This window comes from Python bivittatus, unplaced genomic scaffold (assembly GCF_059951505.1).
Source record: "Python bivittatus isolate LINGU-HERP-01145 unplaced genomic scaffold, Pbiv_v1 ctg000020_np1212, whole genome shotgun sequence".
NCBI lineage: Eukaryota > Metazoa > Chordata > Lepidosauria > Squamata > Pythonidae > Python > Python bivittatus.
Window position 1 is genome coordinate 22,760,490 of NW_028277030.1, and position 26,198 is coordinate 22,786,687.

At 37.2% G+C, this 26,198-nt stretch overlaps 1 protein-coding gene across 1 annotated transcript in view; it reads left to right on the forward strand.

Annotated features, from left to right (window-relative positions):
* The first annotated feature begins 1 nt into the window (after position 1).
* Positions 2-26,198, forward strand: part of SMC6 (structural maintenance of chromosomes 6) — a 55,137-nt gene continuing 28,940 nt past the window's right edge. Inside the window, exons 1-14 of the mRNA XM_088135811.1 lie at positions 2-237; positions 2,978-3,111; positions 10,384-10,501; positions 13,701-13,806; positions 14,797-14,933; positions 16,728-16,789; positions 17,149-17,229; positions 17,565-17,666; positions 19,770-19,889; positions 19,981-20,079; positions 21,119-21,265; positions 21,559-21,650; positions 23,907-24,071; positions 24,944-25,122. Of these exons, the coding sequence (XP_087991937.1) occupies positions 2,980-3,111; positions 10,384-10,501; positions 13,701-13,806; positions 14,797-14,933; positions 16,728-16,789; positions 17,149-17,229; positions 17,565-17,666; positions 19,770-19,889; positions 19,981-20,079; positions 21,119-21,265; positions 21,559-21,650; positions 23,907-24,071; positions 24,944-25,122 (1,540 nt within the window). The 5' untranslated portion in view covers positions 2-237; positions 2,978-2,979. The remainder of the gene's footprint in view (positions 238-2,977; positions 3,112-10,383; positions 10,502-13,700; positions 13,807-14,796; positions 14,934-16,727; positions 16,790-17,148; positions 17,230-17,564; positions 17,667-19,769; positions 19,890-19,980; positions 20,080-21,118; positions 21,266-21,558; positions 21,651-23,906; positions 24,072-24,943; positions 25,123-26,198) is intronic.

The window sequence follows — 26,198 nt, forward strand, 5'->3', positions numbered from 1 at the left end:
ATGGCGGTTTTCAGACGGGAGCCAGACGTCTTCCACTCACGCAAAGCGGCCAAGAAATCGAAACCGACGGAACAACTGGGAACTGCGCATGCGCCCTGGCCGTCCCGCTAGCTTCAGGCGCGCTTCGGCTGCGGTGTTTCGAGAGGAGGGCGGGTGGGGGGCAGCGTCCGCGCTTGGCGTTTTTCCTCACAACGGTCATTTCGACAGAATCTTTGAGAGACGACGTTCTGCTTCCAAGTAAGGGCGCGAAGGACGGCAGCCTTTTCAAGCATCGGAGACTGCCCCGGGGGGCAACCCCGAAACCCCTCGCCGTGCCCGAAAGGGCTTGGGAACGGGATTGGCTTGGGGGCTGGATCCAAGCGGGCCGGAGTATAACGGGGTGGGCTCTAAGGGGGCTCCGTCCTAATCCCGTGGCACTTCGCTCCCGGCATTTCTCACCTGGTGTTAGGACGGCGAGGCTAGAGGTCAGCCCTCCCGCTGTGCTCCCTGCAGAGTCGCTCTGCCCACCCTAGCCACGCAGGACGGGGGAGAGGCATTGCCTGCCGCGGGTCGCCTTTGCAGGAGCTTCAGGCGAGGGAAGGGGATGCGAGGACGGGTAGGGAGCGGGGGCTTTCCTGGAAATCCTTTGGAGTGCGAGGCTCCCCATCTATGATATGCTGCCAGTGCAGAAGCGAGATCCCTCTCATCCGTGGGAGTGTGATCTGATCCAGATGCATCAGAACTAAACCGAGACCTAACTTTGGGAGTGAAATTAATGAGCCTTGCTTCCACTGCATTTATTAGCCATACAGTTGCGTGCCCTAAGTGCAGCCTGGCGGGATGGAAGTGGAGACCGGCCTTTTTTGTTTTTTTTTGAAAGAATCAAAACGAGCTTTCATCTTTCTTTTCCTTACAAAGGGCATTTTCTTGGCAAGAGAAGAAAGTTATTTAGAGCAATTAAGAAACTATTATAAATTATGAGGATAGGTTTAAAAAGACTTTGGATTCTCCGCCCCTCCTGGTCAAGCCTCTGGAATGCCTTTTTGAGACATTCTGAAGTGGGGATTTCCTAAACTCCTGAAGGACCAGTAGCACGAAAGCAGTATAATATCAAATTTCCACTAGTTCCATTTAGTATAATGGGTGATTATATTTAGGCTATGCCATAATATAGTAAAGCTTCATTTAATTAGTCACTTTTTAATGAGATGGGTGGTGACAAATTTGATATATATATTACATGTATATGACTATCTTAACAGATGGCCACTCCCAACTGAAAATATTGGTAAATGATGGAAGCTAAGCAGGGTTGGGGCTGGTTAATACTTTCATGAGAGACTACTAGGGAGTACTCGTGCTGTAAGACTAGGTAGGCAAATTGAGAAAATATGCAGATCACTTCTGACTGTTGCCCAGAAAACTATATGGACATGTTCATGAAATCATAGAGGAGTCAAATTCAACTTGAAAGAGACTTAACTTTTTATGAGTTTTTCTATATTTACTCTCTATCAATCTTTATTTATTTATTAGATTTAATCATTGTCCTATAGTCAATATTAAGGATGAGGTTCAATAAAAACATAAATCCATATCTTTATAAATCAAACCAAAAGAAACTTAACAGAAGAATTGAAAAGGAAGCTGAAACTAAAAAAAGTATTATACAACAACCCCCCCCCGAAAGAGGCAGAGAAATAAAGCTGCTTTAAACTTTATTAAAATTTAATAAAGAAAATTAAATGAATTAAAAGCCTTTTACAATAGAATAATAACTGATGTGAGAATTTTCATAGCTTAATGACGCTGAAAGTTGCCGGCCAGAAATGGTCGACGCTTCAGCGGTTCGAGTCCAGCCTTCGCGTTAACAGGGTGAGCTCCTGTTTCCTCCCCAGTTCCTGTCAACCCAACAGTTCGAAAACTCATGTGAGTAGATAAATGGGTACTCTCACTCCGGTGGGAGGAAAAATGCTGGCAGCGCCTTGTAAAAAGGAGTCCGGAGCAGTTGCCGGTAAGCGTGAAAAACCACGCGCGCTCAAAAAGGGCGCAAAGCAACGGAAACCCCGCCTCCTGCGCTCTCCAGCTGGGCTCTGCTCTAGGAAGGAGGCACTGGCAAACCACTTCCGAAACACCTTGCCTTGAAAACTGGAAAGGACTTGTCCAAAGCAGTCACTGCAGAGTCGGTAACGACTGAGCGCAGATTTAAAAAAAAAAAAATTGTAGTTGCCAGATATTGAAAATGAAACTGACTATATAGAAGTGGCAGACAGTTCCGAGCGGCTGGGCACCAAACCTAGCTTTCTGAGATCCTGGAGGGTTGCAGACTATTTGGTTAATATCACCAGAAGAGGTATGGCTGACATGTTGGCCTTTTTAAAAATTTTAACTGTATTTTATTTTTGAGGATTTTAACAGTGAGAATGGGAGTAAAAGGCATATGTGAGGCAGACTACTCCCATTTCCATTATTTTAAACAAAATGGTCAATCCCCTTCCTTACTAAAATTGGTACTGTGTATATTTATGTGTGTTTTAAAGGTGAGAATCTGAGTGAGAGATCAGTGCTCCCTACCCCCCTCCAAAATCTGAAGAAAATGACCTGAAATTACACTAATGAAATAGAATTATTTACTGTCAGGAGTGCTGTCATGGGGGCCATGAGTTGACTGCTACCATAAAATATACATACTACTTCATTGTTCTTTGATCATTTTGAAGGCTATTTTTTCTTTGAATGTATAACTTTTCTGTTTAGCAAAATATGATTAAAGTGTATCTCTCTTCACTCTTTCAGAATAATTCCTGATCTTTCCCTCACTGGGAATTATACAGCAAGAATTAAACACTACAGGGAGTCTTTGAACTTAATGCAGCATTTATATGCCAGTTCTTAAATTTGTTGCAGTGAGATGAATGGTACTACCTTTGGCTGCATTCTGCCAATGTTTGCAGTTATGCATGGAGTGAGATAACTTTTATTTAATTTTTGCTTTTAGTTATGGCGAAAAGAAAAGAAGGCCATTTTTCAGTGCCAACATCCAACAAAAGAGCTAGGCAAGATAGCTCTAATGAAGACCTTAGTGACGAATTCTCACAGCTGCAGAGTGACTGTAGTTCTGACTCGCAATTGGTAAGCTATAAGTGCAACAATGTAATTTTGAAATTATCTTTTAAAGGAAAAGTAGAATTATAACAAATAATTTTAAATAATAAAAATATGTTTAAATAATACAAATAAAATTAAAAGTTATCTGAGGGACCACCTCTCCCTGATTATATCACCCCGTCCTATTAGATCTAGCAGAGAAGGTATGCTATGGGCTCCATTGGCCAGGGACTTGCATTTGGTGGGTCCCAGGAGGCGGGCCTTCTCTGCCATGGCTCCCTCCTTGTGGAACATTCTCCCTTCTGAAATTAGGCTTACTTCTTCCCTGCTTTCATTTAGGAAGTCCCTCAAGACCTGGTTATGCCATCAGGCCTGGGGGTCTTTGGGAACTGGAGACATTCTTTGATGGCTCCACTATGATTGATATTCTGTTCTCTCTGTGGGGTTTGTATATTTTAAAATTTTTGATAAGATTTTTATTATAGTAATTACTTTTTATCTTCCTATAATGATTTTTTAAATTTGCTGTTTTATTTAATTGTTGTATGCCACCCAGAGTTGCTTTGTATGAGATGGGCGGCTGTATAAATGTGAATAATAAAATAAACAAACAAACAAGAATGTTGAAACAATCACAAACCCCAATTTTTTATAACTTTATTAAATTTTAAAAAATGGATAAAAATTAACAAGAAGTAGAAGAATAGAAGAAATAGAAAGAATAAAGTGAAAGAAAGCAAAAGTGCAGAAAAGTAAAGAAAAAGAAAGAAACAAATACAAAAAAAGAATGACTTCCAACCTACAGCAGATATAAGTAAAACATACATTAAACTCTTACTCTTAAGATTTCAACTTAACATCCATTTTTTCTATAATCTATTAATTTAGCTATCAAATCCATATATCATATTTTTTTTCTGTTACCCACATAAAGTCCAAAAGGAGCTTCCAGTTAGTATTAAAATTAGCCAATGTCTTTTCTCTAGTCAAAGCTATTAATTTCACCATCTCAGCTAGTTCCATCAACTTTACAATCCATTCTTCTATTGTAGGTAATATCGAGTCTTTCCACCTTTGAGCATATAAAAGCCTCGCTGCAGTTATATATAAAAACAAAGTTCCATGAGATTTTTCCAATTATTTATCCATCAGCCCCAAAAGAAATGTCTCTGGTTTCAATTGTATATTAATCTTCAAAATCTTCTGAATTAATATGTGTATTTGAATCCAAAATTTTTTAGCTTTATTACATGTCCAAATATGATAAAAAGTCCCTTCTTGTTGTTCACATTTCCAACATATATTTGAAGTCCCTTTATACATTTTTGACAATTTTTCCTGTGACAAATACCATCGATACATCATTTTATAAAAATTCTCTTTAAGATTATACATAATGTAAATTTCAGCCCTTTCATCCACATATTTTCCTATAGTTGCAATTGTATATCCAAAATTTTAGCCCATTTTTCATACAGTCTTTAACTTGTTTATCTTCTGTTTCAAATCTCAACAAAAGTTTATATATTTTAGCAATAAGATGTTCATCATTAGTACATAACTCACTTTCAAATACAGTTTTATCACATTTAGAACCATAGGTCTTTTTATCAACTTTAAATCTTTCTACTAATTGTTCATGTGAAAACCATTGACATATATATCCTTCTGATATCAAATCTTGATTTTATTTTAAATTCACCCTGGTAGAAATCTAAAATGTCATCGTAAGTTAAACATTTCTGCTTAATTACCATTTCTGTTCTGTAATATGCTTCTTGTGGTGATAGCCATAAAAGTATTTTTGGATACAATCTAGATTTATATCTATTCCAAATTCTCAAGCTGGCATGTCTAATAAAATGATTTTTGAACTCTGCATTAATCTTAACTTTGTCATATCATAAATAGCTGTGCCATCCAAATCTCAAATCATGTCCCTAAGTCCAATAGGCTTCTGTTTCTCAGTGTCACCCACTCTTTCATCCAGACTAAACAAGCTGCAAAATACAATTTCAAATCAGGTAAAGCTAAACCACCTCTTTCTTTGGCATCATGCAACACCTTGTATTTTAACTCGAGATTTTTTGCCTTGTCACACAAGTTTAGATATATCCCTCTGTCATTGTTTAAATGGTAAGTCAGTAGTCACAACTGATATTGTCTGAAACAAAAATGACATCCTAGGCAAAGTATTCATTTTTACCACAGAAATTCTTCCCAACAATGACAGTTGTAGTTTCTCCCATCTTAATATATCATTTTAAACGTCATTCCATATCTTAACATCATTATTCTGAAACAACATACAGTTCATATTTGTCAAATTAACCCCAGGTATTTTAAGATTTTCTCAATCTTAAAACCTGTTTTGTTCATCAATTCTATTTGATCTTGTGTCTTCATATTTTTTGTTAACATCTTTGTCTTTTATTAATTTTAAAACCAGCTAGTGCACAATAGTCCCATCCCTTTCAATGGCTCTTCCAACACCAGCATCAAATCATCTGCAAAAGCTCTCAATTTATACGTCTCTTTTTACACCCATTATCCCCTCATCTTGCCTTATATCTCCGTTCAAAACTTCCAAAACCAAGATAAACAAAAGTGGAGATAGTGGACATCCTTGTCTTGTTCCTTTTTCAATCTCACATGGTTTTGTTAATTCTCCATTAACAATAATTTGTGCTTTCTGTAATGTATTTATCGATTTAACCTGTTTTAAGTTCTCGTCAAAATCCATATTTTCTAAAACTTTAAATAAAAATGGCCAATTAAGGTTGTCAAAAGCTTTCTCTGCATCCAGAAAGATCAGTGCAGCTTGTTTTTCATTATGTTGTTCAAAATATTCTATAATGTCTAATACTGTTCTAACATTGTCTTTCAGGTAAAAATCCACGTTGGTCTCCATGAATAAATTTTTGTAAAGGCATTTTCAATCTATGTGCCAAAATCCTTGTAAATAACTTACAGTCACTATTCAGTAATGATAATTGGTCTATAATTTTTAAATTTAAATGTTGTCTCTCTTTAGGTATTAGAGCAATATTAGCTTCTTTCCACAGCTGGAAAGGCATCCCATCTCCTTGTAAAATAAAATTCATTGTCTTCTGGAGAGGCTGTAAAACTTCATCCTTAAACATTTATAATAAGACCCTGGTAATCCATCCGGCCTAGGTACTTTTCCTGGTTTAATCTTTTTTATAGCTTTCAAAAGTTCCATTATTGTTACAGGCCCATTCATAGTCTACCTTCATGTATCTGTAAGCCATGGTAGATTTTGAACTTTTAAATCATCATCTATTTTTTCCAGAGAAATATCTTGTCCTTTATACAGATAATACTGATGAAAAGAGGACTTACTTGTATCCCAAACTGTTCTTAAATCCATACCTTTGTTTAAATTATTCTCAAAAAATTCTACTAATTTCTTTTTACAGTCTTTCACTATCCATTCTTTTTGTAGTAACATTTAATTTAATCTCCATCTAAAAGTAGTAGATTTTGTTTTAAGAATCAAGCTCACCAGATTGTGATCAGAAAAAGGTTTTGATAAAATCTCAACTTTAGTTGTCTTAGTAGCCAAGTTTTTTGAAATCCATATCATGTCTATTCTTGAAAAGGATCTATGTCTTTCAGAAAAATAAGTTTATTCTCTGGAATTGCCTTTTTTTTTTTTTTGGTCTTCATATATCCACTAAAGTTAAATTGTCCATCAAATCGAAAAAAATCTTTGGTAATTTACCTTGAGTATTTTTAATTTTCTTTTCAGATGTTCTGTTTAATTGTGGAGAAACAACACCATTCCAATCTCCCATCAAACACCAGTTTTCATAAGAAAGATTTATCAATTGTTCCATAAGTCATTTATAAAAAATTCCTTTACCTTCATTTGGAGCATAATGTCCCAATACAAAAGTTTTAAGTTCATGTAGTTCAATTTCCACCCCCACGAATCTGCCATGTTGATCAGTCAATATTAATTGTGGTTTTAAATGGGTATTTAACATATAAGACAATTCCATGAGTTTTTTGTTTTTTTTTGGTCCTGCCGAAATAAATTCTTCTCCCAAATTTTTACAAATTAAATAGTTTGTGTCTTTATTTTTAAAACGAGTCTCTTGCAAGCAAATTACATCTTGTTTTAATTTTTTCAAGTTCTGAAAATAATTTTTTCCTTTTATGAGGAGAATTTTCCCCATTTATATTCCACATTACACATTTATAATCCATGGTTAAGCAAATAGTTTTAAAAAAATCTATACCAGTGGCACCTACTCCAAATCATCTTTTTCAAGTTCTTCTGTTGTAATTTTTGGTCAGTCTTCTCTGCAATTTCCATTTGAACCTCTCACACATCTTTAAATTTTTCCAGAAATTCTCTAGTCTTTTGAACAGTATTTAGTTCTCTGTTGTAAAGTAAAAGTTACACCTTCCAGTTTCTCCCAATGGAATGGTATCTTCTGCTTTAATACCTCAGTCAAAAAACCCCCCATAAAACATTCTTTTACGTAAAATTCTAATAAGGATTTATCTTAAAACAACTATATCTGCATTATCAATTTTCAGTCTTGATTTAAAATGCTATTGCAAAACTTGATCTCTTGTACTTCTCCTTACAAAATGCACTAAAACATTTTTGGCACATGTCTTAATGTAGCAAAATGTGAATTTATCCAATACACTTTGTCAATCTCCTCTCCTGTCTCTTCTTTTTTCCAATATAAAAAATCCGACAATGCCTGGACCACCTTTTTCTAAATATCTTCATTTGGGGCCTCTGGAATGGCTCTAAGCCTCAAACAAAATTCTTTCTCAGTTTGAACAAAGCCAACTTAGCCATTCCTCTTTCAAATTCTATATCTCTAATGTCTCATTTATTCTCCAAGATTTTCATTCTATAGTTAGTTTTATTTCTCCAGGCATTGGTTTCATATCAGCAGACTTTGTTTTACAAAAATATTCATCTTGTCCAATCTTTCTTTCATCTTTTTTTCAGAAGTCATAACTTCTAATTCATCAAACATTGATTTAATCAAATTAGCAGAAATTGGCTTATCTTCTCTTTCTTTATCTGGCTGCTCCATAGAGGCTCTTCTAACATTCCGTCAGGTTTTACATGTTGCCATTATAAAAAGCTCCAAAGAGTAAAATGTAGAGCTGAGAAGAGAAAGAGAAAAAGGAGGGGAAAAAAATCCAGGCAAAAAAACTCGAAAGCTATAAACCTTTAGAGCTGTAATTACACGCAATTGCCAGCAGGTGTCTCAGTTAAAAATAGGCTCTGCTAGAAATAGGCTAGACTGATTACTGTGTTCTTTTGATATATGATCCCAGCCAATTATCAGGTCAATTACAAGAAAACTAGAAGAACAGAGTCTGTTAAAGCAGTTATGATTTTAACAATACAGATTCATGAAAAATAAAAAAAGATTCAAAGAAAATCTTCCCTTTTCTCCGTTGTTAACTTTCTTATACCGCTTTAATTATCCCACTTTTTGTGAAGGTTTCAGAAGTTTAATTATTTTAATTCTCCAGATCTTCCCAAAACTTATAGTCCCTCCAAAAAATGAGAAAAATACCAAGAGAAATACTTATCTGCTGTAAAAAGAAGTCTCTCTTAAACTGAAGAATAGATAAATCCAAAGATGGTATAGAAATGGGGCTGGTTCCAGTGTCCTTATACAGGCTGCACTTCAGCCATGAGCAGAGATGAAATCCTTGCCTCCTGGCTGTTCCACTCACAAGCCTCTTGCAAAAACCTCAATTTTTGCGATTTACTCACAAGGAAATAGGTTGATTTTGAGCTTCCTCCTTGTCTGGAGGAAGTTAAAGGTACTGTGGTGCCCGCTGAGCACTCACCAGCTGAGATGCCATCTCTACGATCTTGAAAATGATCAAACTGCCATGCCTGCCACTGGAAGTCTCCAAAAGAGACCCCCAATTGATGAAGTAACTAGGTATCAAATTAATCATCTATTTTAGAAGAACCATTTTCCTATACATTTAACTCAGCAGTGAGCAACCTGGGGTCATCCAGATGCTGAACTATAACTCTAAACATATTTCACCATTAGCCATGCTGTCATAGGCATTGGAGCAATGACAAAATAAGCATTATAGGGTCAAAATGCAGGCTGTGTGACTTAGGTGCTTGCATTCAATTTGGATGTCTGTGCCTATTGTGTGGAACTGCCACTCCTGTTTTAATTAATTATTAGCTGAACTGAGAAAGAAGGCAGTCAATGGCATGAAGTGCCAGGATTCAGGTCGTGGCATTTAATGCTGTTGTGTTTTGGCTTTGGTCAATAGCATCAGCCTTGACTGCCTGCATTAAATTTTAACCAGAAACCTAGACTAAACTGAATTTTGGAAATTGCATAAAATGTTGTTTGAATGCCATGCTAGGAGTTCCACTCTGAACATTGCAGGGGGCTGTGGGCAAAACAAAAATTAAATTTTATTTAATGTAAATTTCCTTGTGATTACTTTATGGATTTCATTTTCCCCTTTTGTCACATTAAAACTTCATCAACAATTTTATAAAATACCTCTGCGGGCTACATTCTTTGAGGGTATGCACATGATCGAGAAGCCTCAGATTTTGCACACTGGCATTAAAAAGGAATCTGAGAAAGGCCAATATAAAATAGTATGTTTTAGGCTTAACATACAATATTTATTCTCAGAATTTTTTAAAATGTTGATTAATACAGAGACAGGTAAAAAGGAAAGTTAGAAGGCTCTAGTTTTAATGTTTGATAGTTACATATAAAAGCTCAACCTTTGTAACCTTATATATGTTGAAAAACAGTAGAGGAATAATACAACCAGCTGGAATTGTTTCCAAGGTTTCTGCTACAACAGGTATTCTTAAACTCTATGTTGGGCCTTCCTGGGGGAACACAGTTTTTTTTCCCTCCCAAAAAATATATGATCAGGCTTGTGCAGGCAAAGTGGGAGCACTGACAAAACACACTCTGGCCTTTTCATTTTTCCTGCACAAGCACATAGTGAGCAGTTGCTGTACTGCAAATTTTGAGAATTCCTGTAATACACAGATTAAAAGTGATATATTTATTTCTTGCCCAATTCTAATACCAAAGAAATCATTAGTTTTTTAGGGGAGGTCCAACAAATTTAGTTATTTTAGGAATCACAGTACCATAGAATTTCAGAACCACTCAAGCATTGTGTTATCAGCATTGTAAGGTTTTGGGATTTTCTCAGCTTGGGTAGAAGAGACTTGTGATCTGGGTTTTTTTTAGCAATTAAAATGTCTTTCTGATGTACCTATAGGTCTCAGGGAAAGTTGGAATAATTGAAAGTATCCAACTGAAGAACTTTATGTGCCATTCTATGTTGGGGCCATTCAAGTTTGGATCCAATGTCAATTTTATAGTTGGAAACAATGGAAGTAAGTTTTAATTCTTTAATCAAAAGTAAAGTCATGGTGTTAGCTTTTCACAGTAGGTATACAGAAAATTTGTAAACATTCTTTTTGTTTCAGTTTGGATCTAAACAACTGTAATAAAAATGCTGCATTAGAAAATTCCAAGTTGGATGTGCTCTAAGAGTATAAATCTTGAAACAGTTCCTTGTTCCATTGGACTAAAGCTTACACTATTTTGAACCATAAGAAATAAGGGAAACATAAAATAAGGTTTTTGATCCCTGGTTTTCTATCTGAAGGCCACAAGAATAGTTGAAGTGATAGTCCATACTGATTGGTGCCAACCTGCCAACTACCAGAAAGATTGATGAAAGGGGGGACTTGAAAAAATGGGGGGAAATCCATATAGGAAGCAGTTGAAACTGGCAACTGTAACTGGCAGAGAAACAAATAACTCTCTGTTCTTACCTTGAAGTGCTAGAACCAGTGGATAGGACAAACAGCTGAACTCTCATCAGCTTTCTTCAGTGAGAAGCTCATTTCATGCAAGATTCTACAAAAGTTATAAATTGCTCTTCATTGTTATGTGTTTCTTTAAACATTTCTAAACATTATATATAGATGAATAACTGGAAAAAAGTGGTTGTATTACTAAGTTGTATCAGTAGCATAAATTTCCATTACAACAGCCAGAGAGAGAGAGGGAGAGAGATTGAAAGAGATTATCTTTCCTACGGTTACTTTTTTGCTGGGGTCTGCCAGCAACAATACTAGCATTTAACAAAATACACTGACATCTCATCAGCAAAATAAGAGCTGCTGCTTTACATACATACAGCCAACAACCAAATCTTCCCAGACTGTCTTTCAACTTTTTAAGCCCAGTGTCAGCAAGTCCTAAGAGCATGCACAGACTGCATAGGCATGGAAAATTCAGCAAAGACCCTTCTATGCATTTTTAAACAAACTGAAAACTCTGTAGCAACAGGCAGAAGAACCAGAGCTCAACCAAATAGTCTTGAAAATATATTGTGTAGGGTTTTTTAGCCTATGTCTTTGTATTCTGTGCATGCCTTTGTATCTTGCTAATGTGAAGCTTATAAAATGTCTTTGAAAATAAAGAATTGCTTCAGTTTCATCCTAAAGCTCCAATCAGCATATTACAAGAGCATGGAAAGAATGCATACCTATCTGGACAATCCAGCTTTGTACTAGCAGTCTGAATTTATAACCTCACAATATTACTAATACTTGTGAATGAAGCACGATAATACACGTCATTGAATTTATATGCCTGATCAGATTTTGGCATTGGTTGCCCAAATTAGGAGCAGATCTGTTGCCTTGCTTTCCTTTGGCTTATTCAGATAAAACAGAAAGAAATGTTAAGCAGAGCCTTGACTGCTGATGTTGAGATTTGTTGGATGGCCCAAATCTCTCCTCCTGGATGTGGCCTACTCCACATCCTTTGAGCAACCAAGAGATCACTCCACTAGGAGAGATTGCCATTATAGATCATGCTTCTTTCACCCTTGGATCATATAGACTGGCAAGTACAAATATTTGCTCATCATTCAAGTTTTCAACTGGTATAAAACTCCAGAATCCAGAGTCTAAGCTTCTGTATTTTGCCCAGAATCATTTGTAAGAAAAGAACCAAGAGCAGAACCTAGTTCAGCATAAGTGCCTCTGTGTTGTGAAAAATAATGGTTCAAAGGCAGAAAATGCTCATAAATCTAAACTCTAATGGTCAAGGAGTTCCAAGGGCCTTGCCATGTCATGCACCTATAATTGCTTGTTGTTTGAATGGAAAGTAGATGGAGTTCCACTGGATGGGGACATTGTGAAAGATAATCTGTTCAGATTGGTGGAAGGCTACCTGGTTGGGGTCTAACATTAGCCTTCCCTTAAAACTTCAGAGGAAATAGCCAGAAATGTTATGCCCTTTGTCCATAAGGACACTTCTGACAACCTGCTGAGATAATTTTGGTGCTGCTCTTTCCACACCAAAACTATCCTGCCCAATCAGGTGCACTTTATAGGCAATATAGCTGATGCTGATAGTTGTACCTGATGTGCCTTTGCACATTGGTGTAATTTTCCATGACAGCTGTGAAATCATGGTTAGGTTTTTAATGTCCAGACAGCCAACTCTTCAACATGTCACAATACTCTTCTGCCAAGTCAATCACACCCAGCACCTTTGTGTAAAGCAGCACTCACCTGTGCCTTGTTCATGCACCATGGAAGGTGTTGGTAGCTATATTAGCAGTTGTCCTTTTACTCTTCCCCATCATTGCATAGTGAAGGAAAGGTAAGATATGCACATCCTACCTTGACTGGATCAGGTATTTGAGGTGAAATGGATACTTATGTGAGGGGCTATTGCTTGCAGCAGTCATAGCACTTCCTCCTTGAGTACCCTTCTGCTGAAGGTGGTTAATGAGAAGATCAGGTAATTAGGGGCAACTATATAGAGGAGGTAGTAGAATCCAGCACCCTCTGCCATACTGAAGTTTGTATCTATTGCCTTTGTATAATCCTGCCACTTGCCCCCAATGGTTACTGCAGCCACTGAACAGCTATTTTGATTTTCTTGAGAGCCTGAGAGCTGCTGTTTGTTGGCAGGGATTGCTGAAAGGACGTTTGGATGATGGTTAAGCCAGTGCATAATTATCTCTGAGACTGAAAGATGTTTAATTTCCTTTTCCCTACTGTTTACAAGCAGTATAGCAGGGGTCTTCTAGCTAAGACTTGAGGTGCTCCCAAAATATGCTAGCCTTGGGCTCACAGCATGCTCCCTCTGATCACTAACACTACCATCTCTGGGCTTGGCTTCAGGGGACTGCCCTGGGTTGCTAAGAAAACAGAACAATGAATGATGCCACTATTGTCTTAGCTTATGCTGGAGGAAGAGTCTTTACCGCAGCACTGGGTTTTCAGCCTTATTCATCTTGTTACTGAATCAAGTATTTTAGGTGTATTTCTCTCCATTCATAGACCTACACTTTTTCTAATGACTCCTCTCCTCCTCCTGTTTTTCTCATTAATAGCTTATTTGAGAAGCATTTTTTTTTAATAGTGGGGAAGGGCTGGATGAAAGGTTGGGGGCGGGGGCTAAAGACAAATTTCTGTTTAAAAGGTCTTTGTGTGTACAGCAAACAGCATAGCAGTTCTATCACTGCTGATTCACATATCCACTTATGTTTATTGCTTTCTTCAGGTGGGAAAAGTGCTGTGCTAACTGCCCTGATCGTAGGCCTTGGAGGAAAAGCCACAGTGACAAACCGAGGATCATCTTTGAAAGTATTTGTGAAAGATGGACAGAGGTTAGTGAATTCCAGAATTGGAATAGAACAAGCAAGAGCAGTGCCAAGTGTGGGGAAGGAACATCTGGACTTTCAGCTAGAAATGATAAGTTTTAGGCTGTTTTGCAGTGCCAGGTATGGGGAAGGAACATCTGGTATTTTAATTAGAAACTCTAATTTCTTTTGAGGCTGTTTTGCTGTGAGGGAAGTTTTGGCAAAAGTAAGAGTGAATGGATATAGAGACTTTCCATTGCAGGCAGGTAGTCAATGTGGAAAAATACCTGAGAGGAGGAGGAGGCACTAGCACACTTTAGAAAAGTTTAGATTGCTTCCTTCAGTTCAGGATTCATTGATGTGAGGGCTATTCTCCACAGCTCTTTTCCAGTTAATCTACTCTGGTTTCTGTTACTAGCTGGCAAAACGTTCAGCTGAGATATGCTCTGGATTCAGTCCACCAAAGCTATTATAGCACTGGCTGTGTTCTTCAGGGAATTGTGATGTAGATTTCTGCTGCGTTGCTAAAAATATTCAGCCTTTTATATTTTGTATGCCAGTGTTGTCTTTTGAAATTGTCATGCTCAGTTCTTTTGGCACTTAACACCTGCTTACTCTTCTTCTGGTAAGTAAACTTACTACTCTATCGATATGTAGATACAAACTATTAAGAAAGGCATCTTATTTTACTTCTAACTTTGGTATTTTGAGTGGTCAGTTCGATAGTCATATGAGCCATCCTTCACCTGCACTGCAATTGCCTTTGTTCTTCTTTCTTTCTTTTGTTTCCATTTATGTGACTGATACTCAGTTGGATCCTTGAGCCGAGTTAAAAGATGGGAACCATGCTCAAAATGCAGCTGGAGGGTAGGGAGCTGTTGGGTGTCTCTCAAAGCTCTAGCTATATAAGCTTTCTAAACTAAGACCAGTGCAGTTGTTGAAGCCATATTGTGACCACTTAAAGTACTGCAATTATAAATAAGCACTCTCTCAATGGCAAATCATTTTGTGGTTCAGTTCCGCAGATGTTTCAATAACTCTACGAAATCAAGGTGAAGATGCATTTAGACCAGAGCAATATGGTGACTCTATCATTATAAATCAGCACATAACTTTGGAAGGACATCGTAGTTACAAGCTGAAAAGCAGTTCAGGTTTGTTTATATTTCACTTTCAATTTTGAGAATGTTTATACCTTTTGAAGAAAGTTAAGTTGTACAGGTAGTCCTTGGTTAACAACCACTCATTCAGTAACTGTTCAAAGTACTGGTCGTCGCACCACTTCCACAGTCACGTGATCATGATCCAGGCACTTGACAACTGGCTCCAATGTCCCACGGTCATGTGATTGCCATTTTCAGCCTTCCCTGCTGGCTTCCCATAAGCAAAGTCAGTGGGAAAGCCAGCAGGGAAGACTGCAAGTTGCTCCTGCCACTTTTTCTCCCTAGGAGCCCTGCTACAGAGTATGAGATCATGCTGTAGCACCTCCTCAGCCTGCATGCACTTGTGTGGGATCTCCCTGCCTCACTTCTAGTACTTAACTGCTCCAACCTGCTTGCAAGCCGCCTGGGACTTGCAACTTCTAGTTTGCTTCCCCATTGACTTTGCTTGTGGGAAGCTGGTAGGAAATTGCAAGTTGCAGTTTTAACAATGACAACAGGGACTGCTGGGATCGCCGTCGCTAAGCGATGTGGTCATGTGACGTTGCACTTTATGACTGCATTGCTTAGCGATGGAAATTCCAGCCCCATTACTGTTGTTAAGTGAGAACTACTTGTACTGAGCTTTAAAAAGCTGAACTTGCATGTTGTTCCTTATCCTCTTCCAGTAATACGTTTTTGGTATGTTTTTAAGTTCAGTGTGATATGCGAAACACCCCTTCATTGATGTTACTTAGTTACATTTTTTGTGAAAATACCATGTCTTGGATTGTGATCCTAATGCTTCTACCCTTGCAGGGCCTGAAGATACACTATCACAGCTATACAAATAGTAGAATATCACCAATTCCAAGGCAGAAGGTGGTAGAGGCATATTATGGCAGAGAAGAAACCTAAGCTTTAAAATACTTAGTGCTCAGCCAAGCCAGTTATCTCCTCATTGCAGATCAGTATATTTTTCAGTGAGCCCCTTAATAGTCTTCTTCCTCCCAGCCCACAAGCATAGGTTACTTAAGAGCAGTTTAAAAAAAAAAACTTTATGTATGATTATCTTATATGAACTGGTGAATCTCATCCAAATATATAAGAAGGAAGAAACAATTGTTTTATTTTTAGGTGGTTTGCTTCTGGGGCTTTCCTTTCTCTTTCCGCTATTTCTCTTGCTGCTTTTCTGCTTGCTTAAATAATCCAGAGTCAGCAATCATTAACTATAATGGTCTAAGTCAGGAGTAAGCAGTCTAGTGCTTTCCACATATTTTGGACTGTAGTTCCCATAAACCATGGACATTGGTCATATTGGGACTTATGGGAACTCTGGTTCAAAACATAATAGACACCATTTTACTTACTGATGATCAAAATGCTGACTAATGCTTTCACATTCTGTTCTAACTCCTTGCCTGTTTCTGTGGCAATTAGGCAATTTGGATATAAATAAATACTTACAGAGTTGTTGGCATGGTGGATTGTGTGAGTGCTGTGCTGGTATTAATCACAAAATAGCAGATAAAAATCTCATTGAATTAAAGAACTGGCTTGTTAAGAGACTGTGTTTTTCCCATCAACTTCCAATAAATGGTGCTATTAGCAATATAGGCCTATTGACAACACCATATCTAACTCTGAGCTTCATGTCAGATTTGGTCAGATTTGCCTTTTGTCTAAATTACATAGTGAAGCTCAGACAACTTTTTCTTAAATGGGTACATTATTAGAAAGCCTGTTCTATTAAAAGGCTCTATAGTCATATTTTTAATGATAGTTATAGTTATTCTTTCTTATATTCAGGGGCCCTAATTTCTTCCAAGAAAGAAGAACTTACCGCAATTCTGGATCATTTTAATATCCAGGTAACTGCAATTCCATACTGAACAGCACTGTATATACATTTTTACTGTTGAAGGTCCCATTGGTAATCTGGATTGTAGGTCATAGGATATGTGGAATTTGTAATTGAATTAAACAAACAAACAAACAAAACCCCGCTGAGTTACCAGTTCATAAATCTAAAAACCCTTAAAGATGTAAAATAATATAAATACAATAAAGGAATTTACAGTAGTATGTTTTTCATTAGAAGTTTAAAAACAAGCTGGACCATTGTAATTATGAAAATGTAGTGTGGGAATAGGTATGGACGAGAATAGTTGAATGTCAAGTGGCTGACTTTTTATATTTTTTTCAAAGTAAAGTACTGTTTTTGTTGCAGGTAGATAATCCTGTCTCTGTACTCACTCAGGAAATGAGCAAACAGTTCTTACATTCTAAAAATGAAGGTGACAAATACAAGGTAATAAAGCCACCATATAGTATGGTTTCCAATGTATATAATGTGAACCATGTTTGTGCAGAAAAATATGATCATTTGAAGAATGGAAAACCAGTGTGTGCCATCAGTTCCTAAATTTTGAGTAGCTTGCAGAGCATGAAGAAGGAAGTCTAGAGGGATATATGGACAGTTGCACAGAAGAACCTAACTTGCTTTTTCAGGAGAAGCTTAATATCGCATCTCTGAGATGTATGTATTGAATTGGGGAGTAGAAAAGACAGAGCTTTGTTGAACTGTATGAAAGAGTTGTGCTCCTTAAAAAACAGTTTTGAAATATGATTTTTATGTTTCTTTAGTTCTTTATGAAAGCAACACAACTGGAGCAGATGAACGAAGATTATTCATACATCATGGAAACTAAGCAAAGAACGAAAGATCAAGTTAAACAAGGAGAAGAGGTATTAGAAACTACTTCTAATATTGTAGTTTGTAGCAACAATATACCAGTAAAGGCTACATAAATTTCTAACATAAAACAAATAAATGCATTTTTACTTTTTTAAATGTTAGTAAAAACTCAGTAGAGGTGAATATGTGTAGCTTAGGGCTGAACTGTGGAGTCCTTGGGGTTCTCTGAGCTTGGTTCTTTTCTTGCAAACGTTTCATTATGCGGCTAGGTAACATCTTCAGGGCTAAAATGGGATGGGGTTTGCTCTCTATTTATATACTGTGGCCTGCCTTGCCAGTGCTGGTGAGGGTGGGGGTTTTGTTGTGCTCATCTGGTAGTTCCTTGATTAGCCTATGTTTACTGCTTGATTGTGTGCCTGGTGGTAACCTTTGCTTATCTGGGTGATGATTGCTGGTGAGGCACTCTTCTGGTCTTTTGTCTCTTTTGAGTAGTCTGTAGATGCTGTTTATCTCTATGTGTCTGTTAATTGCTGCCTTGTCTGAATACCAAGCTTCCAAGAATTCTCTTGCATTTTTGGATTTAGCTTGGTCTAAAATGCTGACAGTTTCCCAACTGAAACTACGGTTGAGTCCATGTGTTGTGAGATTAAGGAGTCCTCATCATGTCTTTGGACTGCTAGTTGGCGCTTGTGGATGTGCTCTGCTAGTCTTCTGCTGTCTGTCCTACATAGTGTTTGTTACCGTTCTTACACTGTATGTTGTAGATGACTCCTGTTTTTTCTTCTTGTGCTACTGGGTCTTTTGGTTTACTTAAGATATTTTGGAGTGATTTTGTTGGTTTGTGTGCTACAGAGACGCCATGTGGTTGTAATAGTTTGTTGGTGGTTTCTGAGATGTTTCTGATATATGGCAGTGCGATCCTTTTCATAGCTTGTGTAGGTTGTGTTGTAGTAGGTTGAGTGGTCAGGCACTTTTTGTTAAAGTTGCGTGGATATCCATTTTGTTGGAAGATGTTGTATAGGTGGTCTTTTTCCTTTTTCTGCTGTTCTGCGTTGCTGCAATGTGTTTGTGCTCGCTTGAATAATGTTCTTACACAGCTCCTCTTGTGGGAGATTGGGTTATTATTTTGGTAATGGAGTACTTGATTGGTGTGGGTTGTCTTCTGATAAACTTGGGTTTCTCATTTGCTGTTGTTTCCTCTGCTGATGAAGATATCCAGGAAGGGTAGCGTGTTGTTGTTTTCTTCCTCTCTGGTGAATTTTATTCCTTTGAAGATGTTATTGATGGTTTCATGTGTCTTCTCTAGTTGTTCCTTTTTTATTATAACAAATGTGTCACCTACATACATCAACCTACTACAACACAACCTACACAAGCTATGAAAAGGATCGCACTGCAATACATCAGAAACATCTCAGAAACCACCAACAGATGTCTCAGGAACCAGATTTTTCTGGTTTCTTAAGCTCCAGTTTCTCATTATGCTGAAAGAGAAATTTTGTTTAAGGGATTTTTAGAAACTATTACTTCAAACCCCCACTCTTTGGAACATTCTGCCCCCAGAGGTGTGATTGGCCCCCTCACTCCTGGCCTTCCATAGGGCTTTGAAGACCTGGTTCTGCCACTTGGCCTGGGGTGGGGAGGGAATACTTCAAGCGTGGGGATGGCTAGCCCCATAGAGGCCTGCTGTCTTCAGCCCCAGATTCTTCATCTTCTTGGACTCTCGTTTTCCTCTTTTTTAGTAATGTTTTTTAAATTTTGACGTTTTATGTATTTATAGGTATTTATGGTTTTAATGTTTTGTGTGAGTCGCCCAGAATCCCCCATTGGGGAAAGATGGGTGGGGGAGAAATTTAATAAATAAATAAACAAACAAACCAGATTGAATTTAACCAAACAATTAGAGGAATGTAAACACCTGGAGGAAGTGCACAATACATAGCTTGATAATCAGTCTGACAGTATATATGGTTTATTGGAAAGGATTCTTAAAAGTCTTAATTGGGCCATGTTGTTACTTACTGAATTTGTTAATTTCTTGGAAAGGCTTATAATGCTAGTACTTTATCTTGGGCCTGACCTTTTAAGTCAATGATACCCATTCAGAAATTATTGTAGTATTTCCCCTGCTGCCTTGTTATATTTTCTTGTAGTTTCTTGAAGAACTTAAAAAGCAATATTTGGAGAAGGTCGAACGTTACAGAAGTATCGCTGCTCTGAGTGAAATGCAGAATGAGCTAAAAGAATTGCAGCATCAAATAGCTTGGAGAATGGTAATTGCTTATCATCTGCAATATTCTGTAAATGAATTTAATTTGATTATAATGTTTTGTGAATGATTTTAATTTTGACTTTATATTTTAGGTACAAGATACTGAAAATAAAATAAAAGAATTCAGTGTTAATGTTACTGCCCAAGAAACAAGTACTGAGAAATTTGTTGAGCAAGTGAAAGAATGGCAGGTATATATATTTGTTGCAAAGTTTGCCATGAAATGCTGGGTTCTGTTGTTCCATTGAAACATTAAGATTAATTTTTAAAATATTATTATTAGAAATTGCCAAAATCTGTAGAATTGCCTTTATGTTGTCACTAATTTGTCACTTCTCAGGAAAGTCTTCAGGTTATGATCTAGAAGACTACAAAAATTAAAAACAACTGACCTGTCATATGCAGGATTACACAAATACTCTTACTATTGACCTATTTTGTCATCTAGCTAAATGAAAGCTAATTATGGAATAATATTTTTATAAGTAAAATAATTTTTTTTGCACATAGAAGGTTGAAGAATTGAACATCTAGATCTCTTAATTTGAGTTCTTTTAAATAGGATCTGTAAAAAGATTCTCTTTTGTTATGTGAATTAATAGAAGTTATGGAAAACAGAGTCCAGGGCTTGTGTATTGTAGCATTTAACCATCTAATGACTTAGCTTATATGTAATACTTAACAAAACAAATTGAGATGAACATTACTTCTAAACAGATGTCAAAGCTTCTTCCTTCTGGAAACAGAGCTATATTTAAATCATGTCTATAATCTGTCTTACTTTTCATGCAGGTACCTGAGCATAATAGGCAGAAAACTATTCAGTTGATCAGATTAAGGACAGAAGTGTAGGTGCATAGTACATTTTTTCAGATTTAGTAGATTAGAAATTTCATATTGATTGCTTGCCAGAAGGAGCAGTGGGGGACTACTACTTTCTCTGTCTAAAGAGGGCTCAAAGATGAAAACACCCATATGTTAAGATGACTGTTGTTTACACTAGTTTCAGCCCATAATGTTCATACTTCAATATTCATGACAGGTGAATGAGGTCTGAAATATATTGGAAAGCAAGATACAATTGAGATTACATTCTTCAAAGTGTTTTTATCTTGTAACATTCCAAACAATGTAGCCATGTTAACCTACCTCATTACCTTCTGATGGATTTGAATTTCAATAACTTTTTGGTGTCATTATTCTCAACACTTTATGACATTTGTTTTTCAGACTAAAGTAGATGCAGCAGAAGTTAAACATCGAACTGTGCAAGACAAATTAGAGAAGATAACAGAAGCAGCTCAAACTCTAGGACCGTCATGTATTGTTTTGAAAACAGAAATACAGGCAAAAAGAAAAGCATACCATGATGCAGAGGTTTGAATTTTCCATCCACAGCCTTAAAGTGCTCTAAATACAGAGTTGCCTCACAGTAATGTAAACTTAAATAAACTCTTATATTTTGTGAACTCAGATGTGTAGATTATGTCACTGCTGATGTGGAGGCAAAAGTGGATAAGGCATGAACAGAAAAAGTGAGACACATGGTCTAGCAGAATATAATTTCAAAAAAGGTTTTGTAGGACCTTTCCACTATCTAAAATGTAGGTCAGTATGTACTGTAATTGTGCTCAAGCCACTTTTAACACAGACCTCTTTTTCTTGTCCAGGCAGCACATAATAGGTTTCAAGCTGAACTGAAGCATTTGCAAAAAGAACATGAACAACTTTGCAAACACAAAATTGAAGAACTGAAAAATAGGTGATACTTCTTTTTTTCTAATTACGTTATATATTAGAAAAAGAATGGTTCTTTAAAAGTGTGATGGTTTTCCATTGAAATGTGTAATGTAAAGAAAAAGAATCAAATCTTTTAATGATACTATTTTGCTAGTGGTGGAATTACATCCATCAGCAGAACAGTTATTCCTCCCTCCCTCCATTTTTCACTTTTACCCTTCCAAATCTGCTCTATTCAAAAACAGATTTGGGGATAGGTGAGGTAGGGAGAATGACTCAAAATCTACATCTATTATTCCTCTTCCAGTTACAGTTATCTATAGTTGCAAGAAAAAGTATGTGAACCTTTTGGAATTTCATGGTGTTCTGTATTAATTTGTCATAAAATGTGATCTGACCATCATCTAAGTCAAGAGGATTGACAAATATAATGTGCCTAAAATAATAACACAAAAACAATTCTGATCCTTCATGTCTTTATTGAGAACAACCATAAAAACCTCATAGTGCTAGTGGAAAAAGTATGTGAACCGTTGAGTTGACCTCAGAAAAGCTAATTGGAGTCAGGTGTTAGCATACCTGGAGTCTTGTTAAGAAAATGAGTTTGGAGGTGTGGACTAGAGCCACGTTGACTGATAAAAACCACTAAAACTTTTTGAGTTTGTTCCGCACAATAAGAATATGCTTATGTGAGCCATGCCTCGCCAAAAAGAGCTTTCAGAGGATCTATGATCAAGAATTGTTGATTTAGATAAAGCTGGAAAGGGTTACAAAGTGATTTCAAAGACCTTAGAAATTCACTAGTCTACAGTTAGGCAAACGATCTACAAATGGAGATACTTTGGGACTGTGGTTATTCTACCAAGAAGTGGGTGCCCAGTCAAAATGACCCCAAGAGTACAATGAAGACTCATCAATGAGGTAAAGAAACAACCCCGAGTGACAGCCAAAGATTTGAAGGCATAATTGGAACTGGCTAACATCTGTGTTCATGAGTCTACAGTATGTAAAACATTGAACAATCAGGGTGTCTATGGCAGGACACCACGAAGGAAGCCGCTGCTTACTACAAAGAACATTGCTGCACGCCTGAAGTTTGCGAAAGAGCACGTTGACATTCCATACCGGTATTGGCAAAATGTTTTGTGGACTGATGAAACAATGATTGAACTATTTGGGAAGAACACGCAGCACTACATCTGGCGTAAAAAGGGCACTGCATATCATCATGAAAACATCATCCCAACCGTAAAGTATGGTGGAGGAAACATAATGATTTGGGCCTGCTTTGCTGCATCAGGGCCTGGCCAGCTTGCAGTCATTGAGGGGAAGATGAATTCCCAAGTGTATCAAAAAATTCTTCAGGATAATGTGAGAATGTCTGTACATCAGCTGAAACTCTGTAGAAGTTGGGTGATGCAACAGGACAATGACCCAAAACACCAGAGCAAGTCCACAACAGAATGGCTTCAGAAAAACAAAATCCGCCTTTTGGAATGGCCAAGTCAGAGCCCAGACCTCAACCCAATAAAGATGCTATGGAATGACTTGAAGAGAGCCATACACATGAGACGTTGAAAGAATATGACAGAGCGAAAGCAGTTCTGCCAGGAAGAATGGGCTAAAATCCCTCCTGAACGATGTGCAGGTCTGATCCACAGCTATAGGAAGCGCCTGGTTGAGGTTATTGCTGCCAAGGGGGGGTCAACCAGTTATTGATTCCAGGGGTTCACTTACTTTTTCCACTAGCATTTTGAATGTTGAATGAGTGTGTTCAATAAAGACATGAAGGATCAGAATTGTTTTTGTGTTATTATTTTAGGCACATTATATTTGTCAATACTCTTGATTTAGATGATGATCAGATCACATTTTATGACAAATTAATGCAGAACACCATGAAATTCCAAGAGGTTCACATACTTTTTCTTGCAACTATATGTATACAATTCCATGCATTTAAAGAAATAAACTATGACCCTCAAAAACCTATACAGCAAAAAGTACCACAAGACTCTCATTTTAGCCATTGTGTTGTGCATACTCAGCTTTAAAACTATATTTTTGTTAAATTACCCTGTTTTAAAATGGGAATGTTGGAGACGGTCCAATTAATGTTGATTTTATCATAAAAGTTATGCCAAATAACAATATGCTATACTATATAACTCCAGATGTAAATAAAATGTCAATATTTATTACTATTTTTTCATAATTCAAAGTATTTTACCAAATCAGTGCTTGGACAAAATAATCTGTAAGTTGTGCAATGTTGTAGTGCTGAACAGATTTCAGAGCCTGAAAAGGTTGAAAAACAGAGAAGAATAGATTATTTGAAAGAAAAGCTGAAGACATTACACGATCAAGATGAATCAGTTGGTCAGCAGATAACACAGTTTCAACGGGCTCTACATTCATATGATGAAGATTTTGCTAGACTTAAGTAAGCTTATTAGGTATAACTATGGCTTGACTGTTTATTAGATTTGGTGGTTAAAGTGTTGGATCAGGAGGAGGGAGACCCAGATTCTAGCCTACTCTTAGCCACGGGAAACTTAGGTCAGTCACTATCTTTCAGACCAACCTATCTCACAGGGAATATTGTTGTGGGGAAAAATAAGAAGGAACAATATGTAAGCCACTTTGAAATCCCGAATAAACGATGGGATATATAAATCTGGTAAAGAAAGATATACATTAATCACAATGCCATGTTTTCTTCTTCATATGCCTGCATACCTCCCCTGTGGGTACAAAGTTAGCACCTGCAAAAAATAGTCAGTGATGGCATGAGAGGAAAGTATGCATATATAATCTTGGTATAGGTTAGTTCTGGGAAATGGCATAAATCATTTTGATTCTGTACTATTTTTCTGGAGAGAGAGAGAGAGAGTGAGAGAGAGAGAGAGAGGGAGAGAGGGAGAAAACCTACAAAGATAGGTTTTTAGAATTCAAAACAATTTTCCTCCTGTGGGTATGAGGGTAGAGCAAATGTATGTGTAAATCTTTGAATAATTTTCAGTAGATCAGTGAAAACTTCTAACTGCAGATCATTACTAAATGAATGAATTATATTTGAATAGAAAACAAGAGTAGATATGTGGCTGAAAGAATAAGCTTCATTCTGCTTCTAAAAACAAATTCTTAGGCCAAGCATGTGTTCATGGGTACCCAGTTTTTAGTATGCCCTAAAGTACGTAAATTATACATGTACCATAGCTTTGGAATCCTGAATTAAAAGTTTTGCTAAGAAAAAAATTAAGTTGTATACGAAATGTTTTCTCAGAGAGAAATAAGTGTTGTTGTTTTTTTTAGAAAGGAAGATGATGAAGTGAAAAAAATACTGAATTCTCAACAGCAACAGCTAAGACAATTAAAGGAGAGTAAAACCAATAGAATGAAAAGATTTGGACAATATATGCCAGACCTTTGTGAAGCAATTGAGATGGCTGATGCACAGGGGCAGTTTACATATAAACCAATAGGACCACTAGGTAACCTGTTAGAATTCTTCTCCACGTAATTGAATTATGAAAACTTTGACTCATAGATTAGAGGTACTAAATTGCAGCTTTAATATTCTCAGGCTGAAGTATAAATGCAGTATTGCCTCTATATGTGTGTTTATAACTGTGTTTCTTATCTTGTGATATGCTTTTCCTGTAAGAAATATTATTACTACGACAAGACTTTTAGATTCCTACCTATTGTACAGTGGTACCTCTAGTTACGAACTTAATCCGTTCCATGACTCTGGTTGCAACTCGAGTTGGTCTCAAGTCGAGGTAAAGTTTCCCATAAGGTTCAATGTAAATACGGCTAAACAGTTCTGAAACATATGCATTTTATTTTTAAACCTCAAAAACATGAAAAAAAGTACAGTACAGCACAGTATGAAGAGGGAGAATGGGGTGGGGAGGCAGTTATTGTTTGGAGGCAGAGTCCCCCTCCAAAGGGACATCGGGGAGATCTCCTTCAGGGGTTTCCTCTCTTCTTTGCCTCTTAGCTGCAGGCTCAGTTCTGGGGAAAAACCTGTGTAAAGTCAGTTGCCAGCCTGCTCTGCATTTTCTTTGGAGCCATGCTGACAAGCACACCAAAAACCTTCCAAACGCCACAAAACACACCACAAGCCTCACCGAACGTCTCCTTGCTACCGCAATCTCGCCCACAGGAAGCCGCGACCGCGTGGCAGCAGGGAAAATGGCCGTGGATCCAGTTCGTAACTCAAGGTGGAGTTTGCAAGTCGAGGTAAATTTTTGGGGCCGGAGCTGGTTGTATCTCGAAAAATTCGTAAGGAGGGGCGTTCGTAACTAGAGGTACCACTGTATTTCATGTTTGGTACGTAAACTGAGGAGAAGTTGTGATAACGTGCAAAGAAAGAATCCAAAGCAAATAACAGACAAGCAGTCTATAAATAATTAATTTGAACTATATAAGCTTTCAGCCTGATTCAGTAGCACTTCTTTTATGCGTGTAGAATTGGCCTCTTCTTGATTGTGAAGAGCCATTCCTAGTTCAGCCTTGTAGTCAGCTTATGGAATTTTCTCAATTTGCACAGTAGTGCTTATTT